Raw genomic sequence first — 23912 nt, forward strand, 5'->3', positions numbered from 1 at the left:
AACTTTTTAATCTTAATGCATATGTTAGCCTTACTACTAAATTAAATTTTATCAAGGTTTCGGTTGAGGAACCCATATATGGACAAACTACCATTTCCAAATAGCATTATTATATCACCAAAATGTCACTTCACTACTCTTTGCTTTGTCAATGTTAGGGTTTCAAACGGGTCTTTGAAGAAGAAGAAGCCAAAGCTCTTGCATTGCATTAATCTGATCAGTTCTACAAGTATATCTTCGATTCATCGTTTAATCAGGTTAATTTTACTCTAAAGTTTTTAATCTTTTTGGTTAAGAAAGAGTTTGTGTAGCAATACTTGAATTTTGAATTAACTTCACTTTGTTAGTTGTGCTAAATTGAAATCATGATTGACTGGAACTGAAATATTTGGAATGCATTACTTAGAAAGTTTACAACTTTGGTTGAGTTTCTGAGCTGAACTTTTGGGTTTGATCAAGTTGGAGTAATTTTATTGAATTTCATTGGTCCTGTTTTTCCAAATTGAGTTGTTGAGATGACTGAATTGAAATTTTGTTTGATATGATCTGTTAAACATATTGCATGATCATCAATTCCAACCTTATAAATTTTGCCTAATTCTGCTGTTTCGTATGTAGAGGGAGGAGTGTTAATAAGAGGCTTACTGGTGCAAGTTTTGTTGTGTCGAAGATGGGTGGAATAGAAGGTACAACTGCAATGTCAGATGCGAGAATGGGGAACATGATTTTCGAATCTATTTTGGAGGAAGGAGTCTTTCGTTTTGATTGCTCTGCAGATGATAGAAATGCAGCATTTCCGAGTATTTCCTTTGTTGATCCAAAAGTTAGGGAGACACCGTTAATGTCTATACATAAAGTTCCATCATATATTCCTACTTTTGAATGTGTCACGGGACAACAAATTGTTAATATTGAGGTAGCATTTTCAGGCCCTGGCGGTTCACTGCATCTCCTCTTCTATACATAATTGTTATTGATCAAGATTATTTCTACTTCAATTAAGCTTCCATCAGGTACCTCATTCTATGGAACTGGGGAGGTTAGTGGTCAGCTTGAAAGAACTGGGAAAAGGGTGAGTTTCAAATACAATTTTTGATAAAGATATACTCAATATGCTCTTCTACCTTATCGAGTTGTATTTTCTCCATATTTTATGAATTATAGGCAATAAGAAAAAGAATTTACATGGACTTATGTTTATAGAGAACAAACTATCCTCAATAAAAAGATCAGTCAAAAGCATGAAACTTAGATGACACTGCCGGTCTGAGGCAGATCCAGGATTTTATGTGGATGGGTGCACTATTTTGAAGCGGCAGATCTAGAATTTATGTTTAACAGGTTTAGCCTTTAGGTTCTTACTATTAACTCATTACACTTTTGAAATTATAGGATCAAAATTAAATTCTTTTTACAATTTTTATGATTTTCACATATACTCCATGTCGAAACCCGAAAATGTTGGGATTAATAGAGCTAATTGACTATGCTACATCGTTCACTGCTGCTACTAGTTTTAATATATACATTTGTTTTACATAATATTAAATTGTACGGTGACAAAAGTAGAATAGAGTTTCGAATCTGTCAAAATTGGGATTTTGAAAGAATAAACCTAATAAGAAAGAAGGAAAAAGAGAAGTACATTTGGGACCAATTCTAAAAAAAAGAAAGAAAAGAATAACAAGATAAGCATGGAGTTTACACCGCCAACTTCACTTATAGAGGTGCACCCAATGATTATTGCACCATAGAACACTTTGAGCTTAGGTACACAAATATATATTGAAGTATTTTATAAAATTTTAACATTATTATACATATCTAAGGAAAGGAGCATGGTTCATGTGAACCCATACCCATCCACCTAGATATGCCCCTGCTGCCAGTCTGATCTCATGACATATCAACAAAAAACTGTTTACTATAGCCTTGCATTGAGGAAGCAAAGGGTAGTTCCGGTCCTGAACATGTACATTCTAGTGGACTATACAACGACAACGAACTAGGCTCAGTCTGTAACAAGTTGTGGTCATTGTGAGGACTCATCATGAATAGGTTGCTTATGTTGGCTTCCAGCATACCACAACCCCCCTCCTTTTGTGACCGGAAATGTGAGCAAGCTCGCCCATGAGGAGTTGTTATGTACATTAGGGACTATGGTGTTGAAAGTTGTATTTTGACCAAGACTATGAGATCATGTAATGGCAGACCATACATACTGCACATCTTGGAAGAACTTCACTCGCCTTTAACGCAGTCCTTGAGTTAATTGGAAAAGAAGTTAAAGTTCTGCGGTTTCTAACACATAATAAATGAACTTCTGGAAAGAGCCTAAGGTGAACAGTCAGCAGCAGTGTACAGCTTGCTAATTACTGGTCAGTAGTGTTGATTTGGAACAGGTGATGAAACATAAATCAAACAAATGCATTTATTTGTGATCATTTGGTGCTTAGAAAAATTAAAGAGCCAAAATTTAAGGTGCTGGTCCCTTTAATAATGGGAATAAAGCATGATAAGAAAGACCTACGAAGACCAGTGAAAAAAGACCTATGAAGAAACATGACCTTCCAAGAGCAAATCACAAGATGAAAGCGGTTGACAGAGTTAAAACACCTGCAAATTTAATTTTATTAATTTCAGATTTTGACATGGAATACTGATGCATGGGGTTATGGTCCGGGAACTACCTCCTTGTATCAATCACACCCGTGGGTGCTTGCTGTTCTTCCTAGTGGCGAGACACTTGGAGTTCTGGCAGATACAACACATCGATGTGAGGTATAGCTACTCTACTTCCTACACCCATGCAAGCACTTATATGTGCTTTGTGTCTGTCTTTTTGTGTGTGTATTTGTATCTATTCACATATTCTTTACTAAACTACAATTGATGTGTCACTGAATGATTGTTATCATTTGAGCAGGTTGACTTGCGACAAGAATCCAGTATAAGATTTATCAGTCGACAATCCTATCCTCTTATTACATTTGGCCCATTTCCTTCACCAATTGATGTTCTTGTATCCCTCTCTCATGCAATCGGTATGTTATTACACTATTATGCTTCATTTTTCAGGGATATACGATCTCCTCTTTAAAATGATTTTCTTATTTCTGAGTAGAAAGTAATGGCCAGGAGAGGTATCTTTTCACTTCATTTGTATTTCATAACTAAGTGTGGAAAGTCCTACTCTCAGGTCTCAGTCTAAATATAAATATAATTGTAAAGCAATTGAATTCTGTTCGACAGAGTTGTTTAAATGGTTTCTGATGCATCTTATATCATGAGAGATTTTATAAAACCTATGTTTTGATTCTGCTGCTGCTTTCTCCAGAACCCAGAATGTCTCATTGTCTTTAGATAACACTCAACTTACTGCATTTGTTAAAATGGTTTCTGATGCATTTCAATTTTCATGTTATGAGAAGCTCTTTTAAGCCTATTGCTTCATTCTTATGCATAATTAAGCTCAAAATAAAGACTTTTAAATTCTAATTTGAAAAATCTTTATTCCATTCCTCCCAACCAGCACAGCACTTTCACTTTCCTTATTTATCATACTACTTTGTGTGAAGTAACGGTCACATAATTTTGAATCAGGAACTGTGTTTATGCCTCCAAAGTGGTCATTGGGTTATCACCAATGCCGATGGAGCTATGTTCCGGATGCTCGTGTTCGAGAGGTCTGTTTTTTTTTTTATTGTGAAGTAGTCTATTGCTCTCCTCATAGTGCTTGTTTTGCATTTTTATTTACTTTGTTGCTATACTCTGGCTACTTGGATGCACTTTACATTCTTCCTTTACCACCAACTGTTGCTAATTTTCTTATCCTCTTCTTTTTTACCTCATTACTTGGGTTGTGGGGGTTTAGGGGTGGAGGAATCTAATAATTGATTATTACTCAGCTAGGAGCGTAGGAACCATACAAGCTTTAATTTTGTCCCTTATTTCAAAGCTTTATTTCATTTGTCTTTTCTTATCCCCCACTTACGTACTGCTTTGTCCCCCTCCCCCCCCAGGTATGCATCTGGCCTTCTAATCTTATATTTCAGTGTATCTTACCTCATGCAGATTGCAAGGACCTTTCGGGAGAAGAAGATTCCTTGTGATGTCATATGGATGGACATTGACTACATGAACGATTTTCGATGTTTTACATTTGATAAGGCACCATCTTACTACTTAATCCTGATATATTGTTGATTCTACAGCCAGTTAGTCCAAGTCAATGATCTATTTGTCAGATGTTGATCAAATTTTTCATCTCCTCCCAATTGACATTATTTATTCATGACCTGGCATTAACTTGCAGGCACTTAGTCTGGAGAGGATCACTTGATAATAATTCCTTTGTATATGTAATAGCAAGAACTCTCGCCTCCAACCCATATATTATTTGTTTCTGTTGATTAAATTTCTATCTATCCAAAAAGGAATAATGCATAAAGCAGGTAACTGGGAAAAGGATTTTTGTTTCTTCTCCTTGAAACTCCGTGAAGAGAATTTTGTTCTCTTCTATTACCTTGGTTTGATATTCCTGGGACTGCAAGCTACTTAAAGTTGTAAACTATGTCATATTTCCTACTGTCCAGTTATATGGGAAGCATTCCATTTTGAGTATTTAACTTACTTGGGAAGCTTACAGCTGGATGCTTCTCTCCCCTTCTCCATTCTTTGCACTTGCTTTGAAACATTAATATTCACAAATAGACATAATTTATGAATTTACAGTGTACTTATCAAAATTATTTTTTGAGAGTGTTTGATCTATGGAAATGCTTGCTTTTGGTATCTGATATCAAACAGGTTGTACTTCATTTGCATTAGATAGTGTCACCTCTTTCTCATTTTTATCTAGTTATGATAACTTAGGTGAATGCTTTTTGTTTACCAATGTCAAAACTGACACATCTTATAAACTTTTCTGGACATGGTTGTCAGGAGCGTTTTCCAGATCCAAAGTTTCTTGTGGAAGAACTTCATCAATCAGGTTTCAAAGCAATCTGGATGCTTGATCCAGGGATTAAGAATGAAAAGGGATATTTTGCTTATGATAGTGGTTCTGAAGCAGATGTATGGGTTCAAACAGCGGACGGGAGGCCTTATATTGGTATGTGTTTATCCTGCAGTTTAAAACTTTTTTTTTTAATTGTTTGTTTACATTTTTCAGACTTGTCATATTTTTATCTCCATCTTTAGGTGACGTGTGGCCTGGGCCTTGTGTGTTTCCGGATTTCACTCAATCGAAAGCCCGATCATGGTGGGCTAACCTAGTTAAAGATTTCATTTCCAATGGTGTGGATGGTATATGGAATGACATGAATGAACCAGCTGTTTTTAAGGTGGATTATTGAACGTCAAAAAACTTTTAAAGTTGCACTGCTTTTTTCATCTGAGTCTTTTGTTGCAGACAGTAACAAAGACAATGCCGGAGAGCAATATTCACAGGGGAGATCCTGAATTTGGAGGTTGCCAGAATCATTCATACTATCACAATGTATGCCTACTTTTCCTGCTGTAGCTTTATGTGCTAGTAGAATGTGAAAACATAAGAGAAGCTCTGAGAGAGAGAGAGGTCTACTGGTGTTCTTGCTGGTGAAACCCCTGCTCCTTTACTTAATAATGTAATATGCTTATAAATTGACTTGGCTGCCTTTTAAGGTTTATGGGATGCTCATGGCACGATCAACCTATGAAGGAATGAAGCTAGCTAATGGAAATAAACGCCCTTTTGTTCTCACACGGGCTGGGTTTGTGGGTAGCCAGAGGTATGCTGCTACATGGACAGGGGATAACCTTTCTACATGGGAGCACTTGCAGATGAGTATCCCCATGGTTCTTCAACTGGTTAGTAGCTAAGTATAATCACTTATGTCTCTAAGTTTATGTCAGATGCAAGTTTTTCCCTTTTGAATTATACTGCCTGCCACCTGGCTACGGTTTGGACCTTTCGCCTGCTTAGAAGTGGATTCGAACCACTGACACAAGGATTTTCAGTCCTTTCCCCTCGTACCCGTGTCTGACACTAATCCAGTAATATCTATTTGTTGTTTTTATTCAATTTTGTTAATATGACTCATTTTGATTAAGCAGACTCCAACAGTTCACTTCTTTTTGCATCTTAGGCAGCTTCAACTAATATTTTAAAGAAGTTATGAAGGATCTACTAAAATGGAGTCTTCAAAATTTTTCTGTTTGACTCGCCCTAAATCAATTATAAAAATGATGAAGTTTGCTAAGGGAATAGGACAATTAATAATTTGTTTTGATGTTCTCTTAGACCTTAGTCAATGAACTGCTTGCTTTTTATTGAAGAATTTTTAAAGTTGATGAAGTATCCATGAGAGATGTACTTTATGTGTTTTGCTATGGTAGAATATTGCTTGATATTAGTATCTTATTCCTGTCTTGGTTCCATTTCTGTGCAACTAATTAGGACATGGTTATGTCAATGCAAAGATGTAACACACTATATTGCCCTATCATAGATTCTTTTATCTAGTACTTAAAATTGGTATTTCAAGCTATTAATATTCGTATCACTTTTTTCCCTATTTTCTGTTGAGAAATCATGGCATTTATTGTTACACTAGTTCCGGGCACGTGCGTTGCACGTGTTCCCCATGGTAAGTTGCATGAAGATGTTGTAACGATGTGTGTATATATATATATATATTCATCACATCTTCCACACAATAAAAAATACAACCATATTGAAATAGACATCCTAATTATCCATTGGGGATGTTGACCTCTATGTTATTAAAAACGAAGAAACCACAAATATTGTGAAAGAAAAATAACTATATGTTAAATGTGTGTACATTTTGATTTAGTAATTTACTGATAGAATAAAAATAGATTAAAAAAAATAGTTACAAATAGAGAACTTTCACATATATAAGAAATATTAGGCAAGATAGAATGCATACTCATATTGCAGCTATATCAAATTTTCTTTTCAAGAAGGTCAACAAAGCCTTTCTTTTGTAATGGAAGATTTATGTACTTTTTTCTTGTAAAGATGGGTCTTAACTTAAGCAAGAGAAATTAATTAATTAAATCGGAGTATTGTAACTTAAACTTCATGTTAGAATTAAAATGAATTAAATGAAAGAAAGTGAATGAGGGGAAACAAAGTCTCAAACATCTTTACATATTTCACCAGTAGCTAGAGGCCTTAGTAGATTAATATGGTCAATATATTGAATTAAGTGTATTTAGTTATTAAGTAACCCTTCAAATTCTTCAGATTTTCTATTTTCAAAGAGTGTTATACTCGATACAAATTTATAGGATTATTTTAGTAATCCAACCATTAACTTTGTTGCTTCCCACTTTAATAGAACTAATAATTCTATTTTTTATTATAAAGTTTGTAAAATAAAATAGTAAATCAGAAAAAAGTACTTTAAAAGCCATACAACTTACATTTGTGGTCACCAAAGCAAGAATAATTATCAACCATGCAAAGACTTGAATAAAAAAATTCGAAGTCTTATTGTGTACAATAATTTTTTATTTGTAGTTATTTATTTATTGAATAGGAATTAACTCGAAAAAGAAAATAGTGATTTTTTAATGGTAAATAAAAGAACACCTCTAACGAAATCAACAAAAATATTATAAAATGAAGCTAAACGTAACAATGTGAAAGAAGAAAGTAGAAAAAAATGTAGAGAGATAAGAAATGACAACTTTCTTTATTGTCTTCCAATTATTCAAAATCTCTTCTGGTGTGTACAATGTAATGTCCAATGACCATCCTTTATAGGATATTATTGAGGGACTCAAAGGATTGTCATGAATATGACATCAACTGGATGAAAGGAAAAAGTAACAAACATAATATTAATGAACATCAACAAATGTATTAACATCTTCATTACTAATATAATAACACAAAAACAAAAAATTCCACTTGAACACATAGAAAAGAAATCTAAGCAGATCTTAGTTAATCTACAATAAAATTATCAATCAAATATTAAGATACAAGGAGTGAAGAGAAGTAGCTATCATCAAAACTAAGACAATATATATCACGGCACAATTTACAGATCGAAAAATCAATGAAGCACACAATGATATTTATAGCCAAGAAATATAGAAACTCAAAAGTCAAGTTGGAAAAAGATCAATAAAATATCATTAAATTTCTTTATAAGTGCTATGAAGAAGTGAAAGGACACTTTATATTTTATTCTTTAAAAACAGTTAAATTTCCAAAACTATAAAATCCTATTTGTAGTTATTGTTCAAAGTTGAAGCGTATGACTATATTGTACAATATATATACTTACGGAATTGTAAAAGATAATGTACTAATACACATAAGAATATGAAGAATCAATTATGAAATTGTTAATACGCGCGCTGCATATACAAATGACTTCTAATGACTTCTTGAAAGTAGTAATTGATATGTGGAGAAGTATATAATTATGCATGGTTGATTCATTGTATTGTACTCAATATGATACTTAGCATTTATTTAAACGTATATTTACATTTTTTTCACAAATTATTAAAGGAGTGTTTTCTTTATTTCAGGATTAAAATGTTTAATTAATTATATTATTAGATGAATTTAATTAATTATTTCATAACATTTTCATTTAGTGTAGGGGTAAAATGATAATTCAACTTTTCACTTTGGAGCTTCCCACTTATAATAATATATGATGACAGGACGTAAATCTGTTTCGCTCTTTATCATAGTTAAATTTCACACAATTAATTTCCAGACCCCGTGTGTGTGTGTGTTGTACACGTGTATCATGTATGATTTCTTTATGAGTAACAGATATTGAAACAAATATATTAGTTTGATTTCGCATTGTACTGAGTTGATGCATTGCACTCTTCTGATGAGGCAACTTTATATTCAGGGGCTCAGTGGTCAGCCACTTACAGGACCAGATATAGGCGGCTTTGCTGGAAATGCAACTCCCCGGATGTTTGGGAGGTGGATGGGTGTTGGTTCCCTGTTTCCCTTTTGCCGTGCCCATTCTGAGGCTGACACAAATGATCATGAGCTTTGGTCATTTGGGGAGGAGGTCCACTTCTTTTCTATAATTATGATTTATGAGTAGTCAACAATTTTGCAAGTTCTGTTTAGTCAAGTGACTTACTTAATGTTTCTATGTCATATCCCGTGGTTCGTCCTGAAAGATTATCAAAGTTCTGCTTATGTTCATCCTCAAAAAAATATCAACGCACTGCATATGTTTCTGAGTGTAACCTGGTCCCTGATGGGAGTTTGAGTTTTCATGTTATACTCATTCATTTCCTCAAGTGCATGCACTCTCTCAATGCCTGTTATTGTTTCAACGGTTAATCGAGTCTCAAACATTCTTGATCCTTATTCTGAAACTTCAAACATGTAGATTTTATAAGACCAGTCTCGTGACAATGATACAATAGTAATTCACATGTATTATCTGGATACCATGTCGAGAAGTGTGTCACTTTACGCATTTGATTGCATGGATGATTACAATTCTTCCCACATATTTATATGAAATTCTTTTCTAGGACATCTTTAAGGTAATTAAATCTACAAATAACTGCCGATCACTCTAGAGGAACAAATCCCAATTATTCACTCTGGAGATACAAATCCGTACAATCACCCTAACAGAGATATCCATTTACTTTCCATTTAAATGGTGTAAAATAGCCATTTTATTTGCATTAGTTTTTACACTTTTGTTGCAAGCTTAGTATGTTGGTTCTTGGAGAAAAGTTGAATTTATAACTGTATGTACATTTGAATAGTCAACCATTGTTTTTTAGATGGTTTTGTCAAGAGTTCCATTGCTTTGTCTCGTTGAATTGTATCTTAAACAAAAAAAGAAAGAGGAAACATTATTAATTGCGGATGTACTCTCTGCTCCTGATATACTTCGGTTTCTGTTTACCTCATTTCCTGAAGTATGGGTTGATGACTGGTGTAGTTGTGCTAATAGCACTCTTTCTTGTTGGCATTCCCCTTGTGGATGGGTGATCGCCCTTTTGTCATGTTCACTCAAGGAAATCGATGAAGACGGATATATTTTGATATAGCTAATTGCGCACACAGGATTACTCTACTTTATTCAAGTGTCTTCTAGATAACTAACCAGAATAATATATACTTTTTCACGTCTTCTCTGTATGTAGATTTCTGATTTGACTTGGGATATTACATCTTAACAGTGTGAGGAAGTTTGCCGCTTGGCATTGGAGCGGCGCTACCGTCTTCTACCACACATTTACACACTCTTTTACTTAGCACACACGAGGGGTACTCCGGTGTCTGCTCCTATCTTTTTCACTGGTAAATTTTTCATAACTCAAAATTTATTTAGCTCCACAATAAATGTGCATGAGAGCATGGCTGATACAGGACAAGATAGTCAAAGTATACAGGATTTATGGAGTTTTGGCAGGTTAATCATTTGAATGGAGTTTTCAAATGTTAGGTGTCTTTCTTGGAATTTCTCATTTACTTTCTGTAAAGCCCAAAAACGAAAAGTTGGTTTATGGTTGTGGCTTTTGTGCAAGTTACTTGATCCGAAAATAACAAATTAGACATTTCTATTCGAGGATTTTGGTTTCTTTTTGATCATTTGTTTCAGTTTATTCTTTCCCTATCAATAATATCAAATCTATTACTGTTAAATGAATAGCGTCAATTTTGTAGTAATCTGTTGCTTACTCTTGCAGATCCAAAAGACCCCGAGTTGAGGAAACTTGAGAACTCATTTTTGCTGGGACCAATTCTTATATATGCAAGGTTTAATTCTTTTTTCTTCACAGATACAGTAGTAGGTGACTGTAGAACTCTGCATATGTGGTATCCTTTGTTTGTGTTCTACAATTTACCCATTGCTAATATTCCTGTCTATCATCAGTCAACTTCACAGGTGGCATATCTTTCTGGTTTATCATTTTAATCTATAAAGTAGATTAAGGGAAAACCAAAACATTTTGCTTGTTCCAGTTGGTGCCTATGTAAATGCTATCAGAAGAGATAAAAAATCGTTTTTTATTATGGTTAGAAAACAGTTAGGATACTACATATTCAACCCTGTTGTAAATAACAGGCTATTGTGGTCTACTTTTCGTTCCAGTAACTATAAGCCTAACCGACAATTTCTTTTCTTATTTGCCAAGTGTTTGGTATCAGGTTTTAGAGACGATACTAACTCTATCATGAGAAACCTCTTTCAGTCTTTCTTTCATGCTTCTGGTTGGATTTTGTCTCAAAACCAGACTGCTAAATACCTTACACCACCTTGACTATACAATGCTCTCCATATAATATGGCAACAATAATCCTTGTCTAAGCAATACGGTCTGTTATCTATTTTATTGGTTTGCTTATCAACCAATTTCACTTCCCAAATGACTGTCTTCAAGCACCTCCGTATTCACTAGGCAATTGACATTCATAGAGGTGACTGATCTAGTAGTGTGAACGAGATACTGCTAAGTGATAAGTCTTTATAAAGCAGTTGAGAATTGAGACTTCAGATGGAGAAAGTTGGTTCAATTTGCCTAACCTAATCCATATTTACTTCGTTTGACTGCTTATTTTCATATATATGGGTCAGTGTGGATGGTTAATCTGTCAGGTGCATGCATATACTAACTCATGTTGTATTTGAGCAGCACTCAGCGTGATGAGGAATTGGATACAGCTCATCACAAATTACCAAGAGGCATTTGGTTGAGTTTTGATTTTGACGATTCACATCCGGTATTTATACTTGGGAACTGGATTAAGCACTCACATTATCACTATTTTAATTTGCTTTTAATTATCATTGTTTTTATTTCTTGTAAAATTTTAGGATTTACCTGCACTATATTTGCTTGGTGGATCAATCATCCCTGTCGGTCCACTTTATCAGCATGTGGGTCAAGCTAATCCTAGTGATGATTTAACATTACTCATCGCCCTGGATGAAAATGGTAATTTCTATCTTTTATGTCATAGTAACATAGTTGACTCCCAAACTCCGGGTAAATTATGGTTAACTAGGTTTAGTTGGTTTAGCAAGTTATCAGGAATCTCATCTTACTTTTTCCATCCCATTTGTCCTATTTCATTTGTTGAGTGCCAAAGTCAACCAAATTTTGTAATTAAATTAATTAATTCATTTTAGAATATTATATTCTTAATGCCTTTAGAATATAATAAAACTAGATTTAGAGGAAACCTCAAAAGTGTTCCAAGTTTTCAAAATTGCATTTCAGAATATGAATAACACCTAGAAAGATCAACCAAACGATCTAGCCAAAAAATAAGAAAGAGGAAAGATCAATCAAAAGTTATTTTACTTGATACAAGGGAAGGATTCATGAAATATCAATTTATCATGAGATGCCGTTTCTGTAAATTTCGATAAAGTTAGGGAAGTAAGGCTAGGAAGAATGTTTTTTTGGGGGGACATTTTAGGATAAGTTTTCCTGAATCAGAATGACAGAGCTAGGACACTGGTGGAATTTGGGAAATAACAGGAAGTGCACTGAGATTGAGGGAATTGGCGTTGAAGCAAGCCAAGAGAAATACTAGAAAATTCTCCGAGATTCTTTTTCTTTCTCCTGTATGTGGAAAAAGAGTTCTTTAGCAGCTACAGCACTCAGCATCACCTATACTTTTGCAATTTCAGGCAAAGCTGAAGGTCTTCTTTTCGAAGATGATGGTGATGGATATGAATATAGCCAAGGTGGATATCTTTTGACAACATATGTTGCTGAGCTTCAGTCTTCTGTTGTTACTGTGCAAGTCGCCAAAACAGAAGGAAATTGGAGAAGGCCAAAGCGCCGATTGCATGTTAGGATATTGCTGGGTCAAGGTGCTATGGTATGTTTCCTCATTCGTCACATATATTAGCTTTAGGAAAAGAGAGACCATTTAAGACAGATGTGTTTAATTGGTGATTGTTTGCTATGGATCTCCTTGTCCAGCTTGATGCTTGGGGTTCTGATGGAGAGATTATACAATTAGCACTGCCATCAGAAACTGATGTATCAAATTTGGTTTCTGAAAGTGAAGAGAAGTACAGAAATCGTCTGGGTAAACCAGCTCTTCCACTTGTCCAGCTTTGCTTTTTTGTAATATTTTGTTCACTCTCTAACTTACTGCACAACTCTTACTTGGACTTGCATCAAAAGTGGATCTCTCATCAGATGAAATGGAACTGTGTGAAATTTAATCGTTATTCAAGTTTATTTTCTAGATAGCACAGCACTGTTTAAAAGTAGTACCCAAGTCAGACACCTGCACCCACTACTGAACACTCTCTATGGTTTCTGTTCAACACTGTTGAGAATATAATTAAATAATAAAAGTGTGCTCTCTAACAACTTATGCTTTTAGATGAGATGGCCACACACTTAAGAATGTCCTAGAACTTCTATTGTAATTCTTTAACGTCAACACTGGTATCACCCATTTGTGGTGCTTCATCCGTGCTGAATGCAGATGCACAAGAGAATGCTACAGTATTGCTGCTTCCATTAAATTTCTTTTATTAAGTGTAGGGAAAAGCGATGATCTGAAATAATCATTAGGTTCCGATTAAATGTAAAAACATGATTTGGTAAAGGTTTTCCCAATTCTATTAATGTATCACCCGTTCATGCCTGAAATGACTACCAACTTGACGGTACATATTTAATGTCTCACTTTTTAAAAAACATTTTAATTTCAGATCTGAAATTCTACATTTGTTCTGGCTGCTTCTGTTAGTAATCATATAGATTGAGTGATTGCCGCTTCAGTCTTGAATAGTAAATCTTGAAAACATGGGGTGTTTGAAGGAGGATTCAAGGGAAATCTTTTGCAGGTTTTCCATTTTTCATGTTTTTCAGGGTGGTGAGGCCCAAGTTATGTAAGGATTTATTTTGAAAACACTACATGGGACCCCTATTAGCTGTTGAATGCAGTGTGTTCTCTATCAACGAGAACTAAGCAGCTGGTTTTCCAATTATCACACTTACAGATTAGCAGAGTAATTGGGGTTCTTTACTTTTGATGTCTGTTTTATAGGTCTACCTATTCTTGGACATCTTATCCTTTTCAGTTCAATTTCTTTTGGTGCAAGTTGTTTTATAACTGAAAGAAAGTTTTGTTTCCATGTTGTTAATTAATTGCAGAAAGTGCTAAACGTATACCAGACGTGGAAACTATCTCTGGACATAAAGGAGTAGAACTTTCAAGGACCCCAGTTGTTCTGAAGAGTGGTGATTGGGAGCTGAAAGTGGTCCCTTGGATAGGTGGTAGAATCCTTTCTATGGACCATATTCCTTCAGGTATTGTAAGCTTCATAGTTCTTTTTTTCTTCAGTAATTCGATAACCTTTCACTTTCTTTGCGTTTTTGCTGGTATTCATCAAACTTATTCATGTCCATTTACATTGCAAGTATCCTTTATTTAATACATTAGTGGACATGTACACTGAAAAGTGTTTGGACACTACTTAAATTGGTCATGTTAAATATCTTCATAAGGTTCTTTTAGTCGTCCACTAGTCCAAAATGATAATTTAATCAAAATCCAGACTATACATGCTCACTTATCATATCTGATACTACCAACAATTCATTTCTCTAGAATCTTTTCCACAACTAACAAGTTAAGATTTTGACTGCATTACAAACTAGCACCAGTTAAATCAAACTTATAATCTTTCGCTATCTGAACAGTGGTTCTCTTGTCCTTCCTCAGTTATTCATGTTTACATCCCTACTTTATTCAAGTAAGGAGAAACGTCGTGGTGACTCAAAAAATAATCAATTAATTCAATTTTAAAAGAATTTTAAGAAAAAAGAGTTTTAAAGGAGTCGCCACCTAACTTTAGGAAAAACTAGAAACCAATTAAAAAAATGTCTACGAAACCATTAGATTCTAGGTAAGGGGTTCAAGTTATTCCTAAGGGAAGATATTAGGCATCCTTCGAAACCCACAACTATGGGTCCAGACCGAATTCATTTTTTCAAATTGAGGAGGAAATAACACAATATACAAGTAAAACAAACACACAATGTAACACAAGTAATTAAATAAAACAATAATATAAGAAACAGCTTAAATTTGCCTATCGTCAATAATATACAATAATGAATCAAAAATATTGTTCGAACTTTGTTCGAATAGCTTTAATGGGAAGCAACTCCGGGTACCTGTAAAGACACTTAGTAAAAGTGTCAGTACTAAATAAATATGAATAAAAATGAATAACTCAAATAGTAACTTAAAAATAAAAATTCGTCTTATTAACATGGGAGGCCTTGGATATCGACGGTAATTTCTTCATCGACCAATTTTAACAAACAAAATATATAAACTTAAACTAAATTTCCGTCTTTTAAAATGGGGAGGCCTCCAAACCGACGGAGAGATTTTTTCATTGGCCAGTAGCCGGTGAGGACTTCAATCAGTTCAGGCCACCCAACCATGTTAATGAGCTTTGTTAGGGCCCCTACATATTTGTTGAGATCCCTTCTGTGAAACACATTAAAGTCATTGTACCATAATTTGAGCAAATCTGGGCACTGCACGACCATGTCGAACTTTGGAAATTGAGTTATACTTACAAAATAAAGCACGGTTAAGATCCCCCCCAAATAGGTAACAATGAGGTTTCCACACATACATCTTTCAAATGTCAAATAATATGATATGTCGTTAGGTCGTGGACCTTGGACATGTTTTTTTGGCGGTTTTACTAATGAACTTAATACGCCTTGGGTATTAGCCGTCTTAGGCTAATGCTTAATTTTGGATTTGGTTTCGCTCTACTCTAGATTGACTAAAATTGGTTTAGAAAAGACATGTTACCCAAGTCGGACAAACAACGAGGTGAAGTCTAATAAACAATGTTGGATGACCACAAGCCAACTAGTCGTTTATCACTTCAAAAGAATTCAAAAAGTGTTTTTCTGAAGGACAGCCGTGGTAAACCACGTAACCGCCTTTTTTCCTAATGCAAACTACTTGTTGATTGGCGGAATGGATGCCATGAATGTCACAGTTTAATATACAATAAATATGACAAGTGAACAATTAAACACATATAGCCAAACAAGTTAATTTAAGGTTAGAACCATTCAATTCCCTAGCGGAGTCGCCATTCTGTTTTTTTTTTTTAAAAAAAAACGACGGGTTTTAAGAGTCGCCACTTAATTTTTAAAGAAAAAATAAGAAAACTAACTTTTTCAAAAGATTAAAACAGAAATCTAATGAAAATATTAAAGGGGGTTCAGGGTTCATATTAGCATTTCGGGAAGAGTTTGAAAGCACCCGGAATGCCCGCTAACACGCGGTTATCCAACAATTAACTAATTGGCTAAAATTTCAAGAAAATAAGCAACTTAACTAAAATTGAAAATATAACGATCTTAAACTTAAAATCGCTCTTAAGGGGAAGGGGAATATTATAAGGGCATTTACTTGAATAATATTATTCTAAAGGTCAAATTGAAGATAAGTATTAGTTTAATTTTGAAAATAAGCAACTTAACTAAAATTGAGAATATAACGATCTTAAACTTAAAATCGCTCTTAAGGGGAAGGGGAATATTATAAGGGCATTTACTTGAATAATATTATTCTAAAGGTCAAATTGAAGATAAGTATTAGTTTAATTTTGAAAATAAGCAACTTAACTAAAATTGAGAATATAACGATCTTAAACTTAAAATCGCTCTTAAGGGGAAGGGGAATATTATAAGGGCATTTACTTGAATAAATATAATAAATATTCTAAAGGTCAAATTGAAGATAAGTATTAGTTTAATTTTGAAAATAAGCAACTTAACTAAAATTGAGAATATAACGATCTTAAACTTAAAATCGCTCTTAAGGGGAAGGGGAATATTATAAGGGCATTGACTTGAATAAATATAATAAATATTCTAAAGGTCAAATTGAAGATAAGTATTAGTTTAATTTTAACTCAAAATGGTTTTTCTTTGGGGAATCGAATTTTTAAACCTTAAAATCAATTCAAACACCAAACACATGATAACAGTTAAATAGATAAGGAAAGAAGATTTGGGCCCAAGTTTGAATCTGTCCGCCTGGGCCAGCACTTGGGCATCGATTTTAGTTAAGTTGCTTATTTTCTTGAAATTTTTGCCAATTAGTTAATTATTGGATAACCGCGTGTTAGTGGGTATTTCGGGTGCTTTCAAACCCTTCCCGAAATGGTAATATGAACCCCGAACCCCCTTTAATATTTTCATTAGATTTATGTTTTAATCTTTTGAAAAAGTTAGTTTTCTTAATTTTCCTTTAAAAATTAAGTGGCGACTCTTAAAACCCGTTGTTTCTTTGTTTAAAAAAAATAAAACAATTCATACAATGTTTGAATAGAGAAATGGGTTTTCCATATTTCTATCTGATAAAAGAGCCTTTCATTGTTAAACATTTTAATCCTTTGTTTTGCTATATGAAGCATTGGTCTGAGTTCTCATCTGTACTTAGCATTTCTGTGCAACCAAATTTCTCCCCTGTTTTCTCAATGTTTGGAAACCTGTAAGCTTGATTAAAATACTGATATCAGAAGAAATGCTGATTATTTATACTGTTTTATTCATCTATTTCCTTGTAACAGGAACTCAATGGCTTCATAGCCGGGTGGAAATAAATGGGTACGAAGAATATAGTAACCGTGAATACAGATCAGCTGGATGTACTGAGGAGTATTCAGTTATTGAGTAAGTAAATAAGAAGTTCCTCATGTAGCATGTTTCAAATAGTTTCTATTTGGTAACCGAGGAGTGAAATTAGTATTAATTAAGTTCTAGCAATGACAATGTTTATTCTTCATTGATCAAAAATGGAAAACTGAAAATGCTGCACGTGTGAATTCAAGTTTCCAATTTCTGTTGAATAAAATGGTAAATCTTTTGAGATTCATTATAAGGGAGACTTTATTTCCTCACCTGATAGAAAGTTGTGCATGTCCTGTGGTCCAGAAGAAAGAAAAGTGTAGCTGAACTTCCAAATAAATGGCGCAAAAATGTGAAAGCTATGAAAAGAATAGTGAACATAATAAAAAGGAGCCGTTGTTGGGATTGAGCTGAAATCTGGCTAAGGTGGTGTTTTTTTTATACTCCCGATTGAAATGTGAAAGAGAGAAACCAGGAGCCTTGAAGGGTTAACTTGTTTTTGTAAATCCTGGAAGGCATAGTGAAACTAGGTCTGAACTTGTTTTTGGATATACTTAGAAATGAATTGCTGATTTGGAAGCAGGGAAAAGAGAACCAGAATTTTTAAAATTGTAGGATTAATCTGTCAAACAATTTATTTGATCATTAAACTTCTCTAGCGGCTCCCTGTATGGTAATCAGTGATTCAATCGTCAGGGTCTTTTCTGAGGTAATGAAATTATCTGGATTGTTCTTGACTCAAATCCAGGAGATAGTACTATAATTTTTGAAAATATCTTGTTGTAATTTTCCTTAATCACATTTTTTTTAGGGAATTGGTGCACTGTTTTTAATATTAGGAAGGGTCAAGTGTTTGGCTTCTGATATGCTAATCATTTAAGAGTGAAGATGGATTTGAATTGGGTAACGTTGGGTGATAGTTTCTAGTTATTATTATGAAAAAACAGACTTGGAAAATTAATGTTGTTATTCACGTTGGGTAAGGGGCATATATTTCTCAAAATTGTAGCCAATGCATGATAGGACTTCTTCATATATGACATCGTCGAAAAGTTTTGGTGTGATTATGCTATTGCACTTCATTTTTGTCCCATCTCATAAAGCAGTTCAATTTGGTCTTATATGCTATTTCTTCATTTTTGGAAATATTCTTTCCGTATTTGTTACTTTTAAAGTTAGAATTTTGATTCATTATTGTATATTTTATCCACAAGGGTACTTTTTCTTCTCTGTTGTTCACTTTAACTCTTCCTGTTCTGCAGACGAGATCTGGAACAGGAAGGAGAATCAGAGTCTCTTAGGCTGGAAGGTGATATAGGTGGAGGATTAGTTATGGAACGATATATATCTTTGCCAAAAGACAACTCCAAGGTTTTCCGCATTGATTCTGGAATTGTAGCTCGTGGAGTTGGTGCTGGTTCTGGAGGATTTTCTAGGTCTGTTCTATCCTACATCTTATTATTGAAAACTACTTGTAGGATCTCTAATAACCACCTGTTGAAATATTGATTTTCTTACTGGCTATGCTGCTGGGTTTTTCAAAAATGTTGCCGTATGCATGTGGGCTTCTCCAAAAGTAGTGCATTTTTGGATGATCTAACATGGGTGCGGCAACATTTTTGGAGGGTCTAAGCAACATAGCTTTACTTGTAGATTTTAACAAAAATAATTATTTTTTCGGTCAATATTCTTATTTCTGGATGGTCATGTTCATATTAGCTGTTGAAAGATACTCTCTCTCCCCTTTATATGGTCTAGAGCCTCAATTTAATTAATTTACTCTTCTCTTATTTCTGATGGCTTTTGGCATACTTCTTATTGTGTTGGTAGGCTTGTGTGCTTGCGTGTGCATCCAATGTTCACATTGTTGCACCCAACGGAATCATATGTGTCCTTTACTTCCATCAATGGGTCCAAGCATGAACTTTGGCCAGAATCTGGAGAACAAGTGTTTGAAGGAGATCTTCGCCCAAAGGGTACATCCTACTCTTTACTTTTGCTCACCTGAACTGTTTTATTTTTATTGTGCACACATATTTGTGGTCATATTATTCTGAAGAAACCTGTTTTGCGCAAACCTTTTCATTTTGTAAAAGCATAACAGGAAGTAAAAGTAGATAATAGTGGATGGCCTGAACTTGGTTGTGGTGTAGGTATGCCAATATATGTAAACTTCTGTGAGACTCGACCAGATTTTGAATTAGTATGGTACCTTAGTAAGACTAGTGAAATCACCAGGGCTTGCTTCTTTAGAGGAATATAATAGTAAGACGGGACTGAAAGAACGGAAAAGACAAATTGGGAGCTATTTATGGGAAGATTCCAAATGAGGGGAAGTGCACAAATTGCACGAGTTACCTGTCAATGTGCAAAACTTCCAGTAAGCAACTTGTTATCATTCCCTGTTCCAGTAATTCAGAAATATTCTCCCCATTTGGTGTTTCTTCATGCTTATTCCCTCTTCATCAGTTTCATCTATTTAAACTTTATGTAAGAGCTAGATGAAGATATCGAAAGGGGCATGGAGATGCTTTACCTGGTCTATTCAGACCTTAAGAAACGGGGATCAAAAGCTTGACAGGATGTCATTTATTATGTGGGGAAAGATAAAGCTACAAGTAAAATGTGTAAGCATCTCCTGCAAATATTTGAAGGACACATCCTTTTCCGGAATGTATGCTGAATACTCAAAACCAATTTGAGTGAAGGGTTTTAGCTGCAATGTTCGATATGAGTTGCTTTTATTTGCATGTTCACCTATTTAGCCTATTTCTATTTTTGCCGATGTGGAATTTTTTTTATAACGCTGGTGTTCAGATCAGCTTGCACACACTTTTGACTATTCCATTAAGTACCTGCTATCTTCCACAAATACAAAAAAGGGTAATTTTAATCACTTAAGCTTAGGCAGATGGAAATAAATCACCTAATGTTTTTCATCTCTACTGTGGTTTGATCAGTTGATTATTTGTTCAGTGTTCATGAGTAAAATCAGGGTTGCAATGTTTGAACCAGTGTGACTATGTTGATGCCTTTTCAGGTGAATGGATGCTTGTTGATAGATATCTTGGTCTAGGATTAGTCAATCGATTCAACATCGATCAAGTACACAAATGTATGGTGCATTGGGGTACCGGAACAGTGAATCTAGAGCTCTGGTCTGAAGAGAGGCCCGTCTCAAAGGAATCACCTCTTAAAATATCTCACGAGTACGAAGTGCTAAAGATAGCCTAAAACTGTCACCCAGCATTGACAACTTGTTTGATGAGCATTTTCTGGGATTGAAGAACAGTATACATTTTCACAAGCTATGGCCTTATGTAGATGGTGTAAAGGCAATAAGAATGACTTAGACGTCATACTCACCTTCCTCCAGCTTATTATTGACAGTCCGTTCAGGGTTTCAAACTCAATGATGCAACTAAACACGAATAAATAAAGTTTTCCGAGAAAACCTTGCTAGTCAGGGAAGACCTTGTAGGAATAAGAGACAGAAGATTGCTAAAGAGGACACTGTATATGGTCCTGGAATCTTATTAGTTTTGGACTTTTGGTATGCAGACCAAACAATAAAATTAATGCAAGCCTCCTGCTATAGTTTGACAATTCACACTGGCTATGTAGATGGCATAATGACGATTAGAAACCTCCTCTTAATCTGTTCTTCCCTTTATCCTTCTGGAAAGGGGGACCTTAGGAAAAAGTAATAACTCCAGGGGTGTGTCAGGGGTAGCTCAAACCCGTTGGTGGCCTAAGGCCAAAATCAAACTAGAGGCCTTAAAAAAAAAAATTATAAATGTTTTTATTTTAAATCTATTTTTATAGCTTTTTGAGATGCAAAGTTAATAATTTTTGTGTAGTCAATCTCTTCTAATAATTCTTTTTCAATCGATAATATAGCCAAAACCACTTAATCTTTCTTGAGACATTATCGATCTTAAATAATATTTTATTATTTTTAATTTGAAAAACTTTCTTTCGGCTTGAGGTGACTGTTACGGGAATTGTTAACATTATTCTATAAGCAATGTAAGCATTTGGAAAAGAATCAAGTCTTTTATTGATTGAGTATCTCAATTAGAGTATTGTCTTCTACTTTTATGATTTCCCTTAACACTTTTAATTCAGAAAATAAGTCTAAACCGTCAATATCGGAGTGAGTATTATGTTTTAAGGAACATTCAAGTTTAAGACAACATTTTTTCAAATTCTCATCATCTAATGATCTCAATTTTTTTCCACTAAATAGAAAATCAAAATATTTTCATATACTTCAAATTGTTCAAATCTATTTTGAAGTGAAAAGATGGCTACTATGTATAAGAAGTAATCAACTCTAAATGCTTCTTCAAGAGATCTTGTGATTTCATTATCAACATTCTCATCAAATTGTTTTTTTCTATAAATTACACGTTTCTTACGAAATATAGGTTCTATATTCATCTCTAATGCAATTTCTTTAGTTGAAATCATAGTACTTGTAAATCCTTCTTCTCTATATGTTTTAAAAAAAAAACTAAACCTCTTAATTGATCTATAGCGACATCAAAATCTAACAAATATTTTAAAACACTATTTACAATATCAAATAAAAAATATAATAAACATAAGACACAAAACAAAAATAATATTAGAAATTAGAATGATATTACCGAATTCAAAAGCTATGAAGACTTGATTTCCAAAAATGAATTGGGCTGCTGCAATATAGTTTTCTCCAAATTCAAAATATAAACTATCAATAGAACGAGTAAATTTTTAAGCTTTGAATAAGAAAGAGATACAAGATTAGAAAAAAGAAAGTGAGAAAGAAATAGAAGGGAGGATGATAGAATATATAAAAATAAAATTAGAAAAAAATAAGGTAAAAAAAAAAAAATAACTTGTACCTTAAAAATAAAAGTACACAACTTTTTATTGAAAAGTCAAAAAGTCATAATCATATTTATCATACTATCACTTCATTGAGCCGTTTTGCATTTATTGTCTTGGTTCTGACAACTTTTTTTTAAAATTTAATCCTTCCTAATTATCTAAAAAATGGGGCCTTTGCATTTATTGTCTTAGTTCTAATATTTATTTATTTTAATTTAATCCTACCTAATTAACTTAAAAATGGGGCCCCCTAAAATTGGGGGCCTAAGGCAAAAGACTTTTTTTTACGCCTTACCAGCCGCCCCTGGGGTGCGTTGGTATAGGAAGGGAAATGTTTTTCATGAAAATATTTTCTTAGAAAATAAGGGCCGGGGTCCATAACCCAACAAATAAAGTACATTATATAGTCCATTAACCTATGTGAAAGTAGCAAATACCAAACAGGTAAAGTTGGTGATCAATAACCAAGTTATAAACAACTAATTAAAGCTTATAACCCCCCGACCCTTAGCATATAGCTTCATTCATAACCACCCTACTAACAACCACATTATTTTAAACCAATTTCTTGAATACGCTCAACTCCATTCATCGATTTCATCTCAAAAATAAAAAAAATAAAAAGACTAAGCTCATGACACCATTTTTCTTGTAGAAAATATGGTTATAGGGCCTTCTCCGTTTGTTCCTCTTCTTCTTGTACTCAGCCTAGGATTACTTCTCCATGGCCAAAACATAATTGAAAGAGTTCCATTAGCCCTTGATATTGAAGAAATAAACTTCACTTTCTATATTTTCATCCCTTTTTTAGCCATTGTGTTTGTATATTATACTACTCAATCAATCTTGGCATCTCTTATTGTTATACTACTAACTTACACTGTTTTAAAAATTCTTCTTGGTCCACTTTTACTAGTAGTGTTACCATGTTTGATAATTATTTATGCACCTTCTTTACAAGGTTACAACAATTATTATAGGGTGAGAGATCATGAAGATGAGTTTAGAAGATGGGGATGGTTGTATATTATTTTGATCTTCTTGGGTTTTCAAATGATGTTTTCTTCAACACAAGGTAATGAATGGGGACTTGCTATGCTTGGTGTGGTTGTTTACTTCTTATTTAACTTCTTTAGTGAGTAAGTCTTGATCGGTGGACAGAGTTATCATGTTGGTGGATGTAGCAAGTATTCAGCGGAATCATTGAACCACCATGACACCATCATTGTAAATAAAGAAAGAAAACTTTTCTAGTCAATGTAGTAGTACTTGATTGAGTTTGGTACTATAGTGTTTTCTGTATTTACATAAAATAACAAAAAACAAAAAGAGGGGGGGGGGGGGGGGGGGGGGGCGGCCAAAAA

At 34.1% G+C, this 23912-nt stretch overlaps 1 protein-coding gene across 2 annotated transcripts; it reads left to right on the forward strand.

Annotated features, from left to right (window-relative positions):
- Positions 1 to 33: 33 nt before the first annotated feature.
- Positions 34 to 21310, forward strand: LOC102588460 (alpha-glucosidase 2). Of its 2 annotated transcripts, none has more exons than XM_006366819.2 (23): positions 34 to 257; positions 619 to 916; positions 1004 to 1072; positions 2644 to 2781; positions 2927 to 3044; positions 3604 to 3686; positions 4075 to 4170; positions 4945 to 5113; positions 5203 to 5345; positions 5414 to 5500; positions 5665 to 5850; positions 8895 to 9062; positions 10204 to 10324; positions 10714 to 10783; positions 11662 to 11749; positions 11844 to 11964; positions 12666 to 12859; positions 12964 to 13072; positions 14155 to 14310; positions 17616 to 17718; positions 18936 to 19109; positions 19504 to 19649; positions 20714 to 21310. In XM_006366819.2, the coding sequence occupies exons 1-23, from the start codon at positions 79 to 81 to the stop codon at positions 20905 to 20907; spliced, it is 3210 nt and encodes a 1069-aa protein (XP_006366881.1). In that variant the 5' UTR covers positions 34 to 78; the 3' UTR covers positions 20908 to 21310. The 2 variants fall into 2 exon arrangements, with proteins under 2 accessions (XP_006366881.1, XP_015160593.1); XM_015305107.1 differs by having other exon boundaries at positions 139 to 229.
- Positions 21311 to 23912: the final 2602 nt, after the last annotated feature.

Source organism: Solanum tuberosum, unplaced genomic scaffold (genome assembly GCF_000226075.1).
Source record: "Solanum tuberosum cultivar DM 1-3 516 R44 unplaced genomic scaffold, SolTub_3.0 scf00683, whole genome shotgun sequence".
Classification (NCBI taxonomy): domain Eukaryota; kingdom Viridiplantae; phylum Streptophyta; class Magnoliopsida; order Solanales; family Solanaceae; genus Solanum; species Solanum tuberosum.

What these genes read in the sequence shown, in the direction of transcription:
- LOC102588460 (XM_006366819.2), top strand. Translation starts at nt 79, where the DNA reads ATGGACAAACTACCATTTCCAAATAGCATTATTATATCACCAAAATGT. An exon ending in ATGAACCAGCTGTTTTTAAG is followed by an intron (nt 5,346 to 5,413) that starts GTGGATTATTGA and finishes CTTTTGTTGCAG; the next exon opens with ACAGTAACAAAGACAATGCC. An exon ending in CCAATTCTTATATATGCAAG is followed by an intron (nt 10,784 to 11,661) that starts GTTTAATTCTTT and finishes GTATTTGAGCAG; the next exon opens with CACTCAGCGTGATGAGGAAT.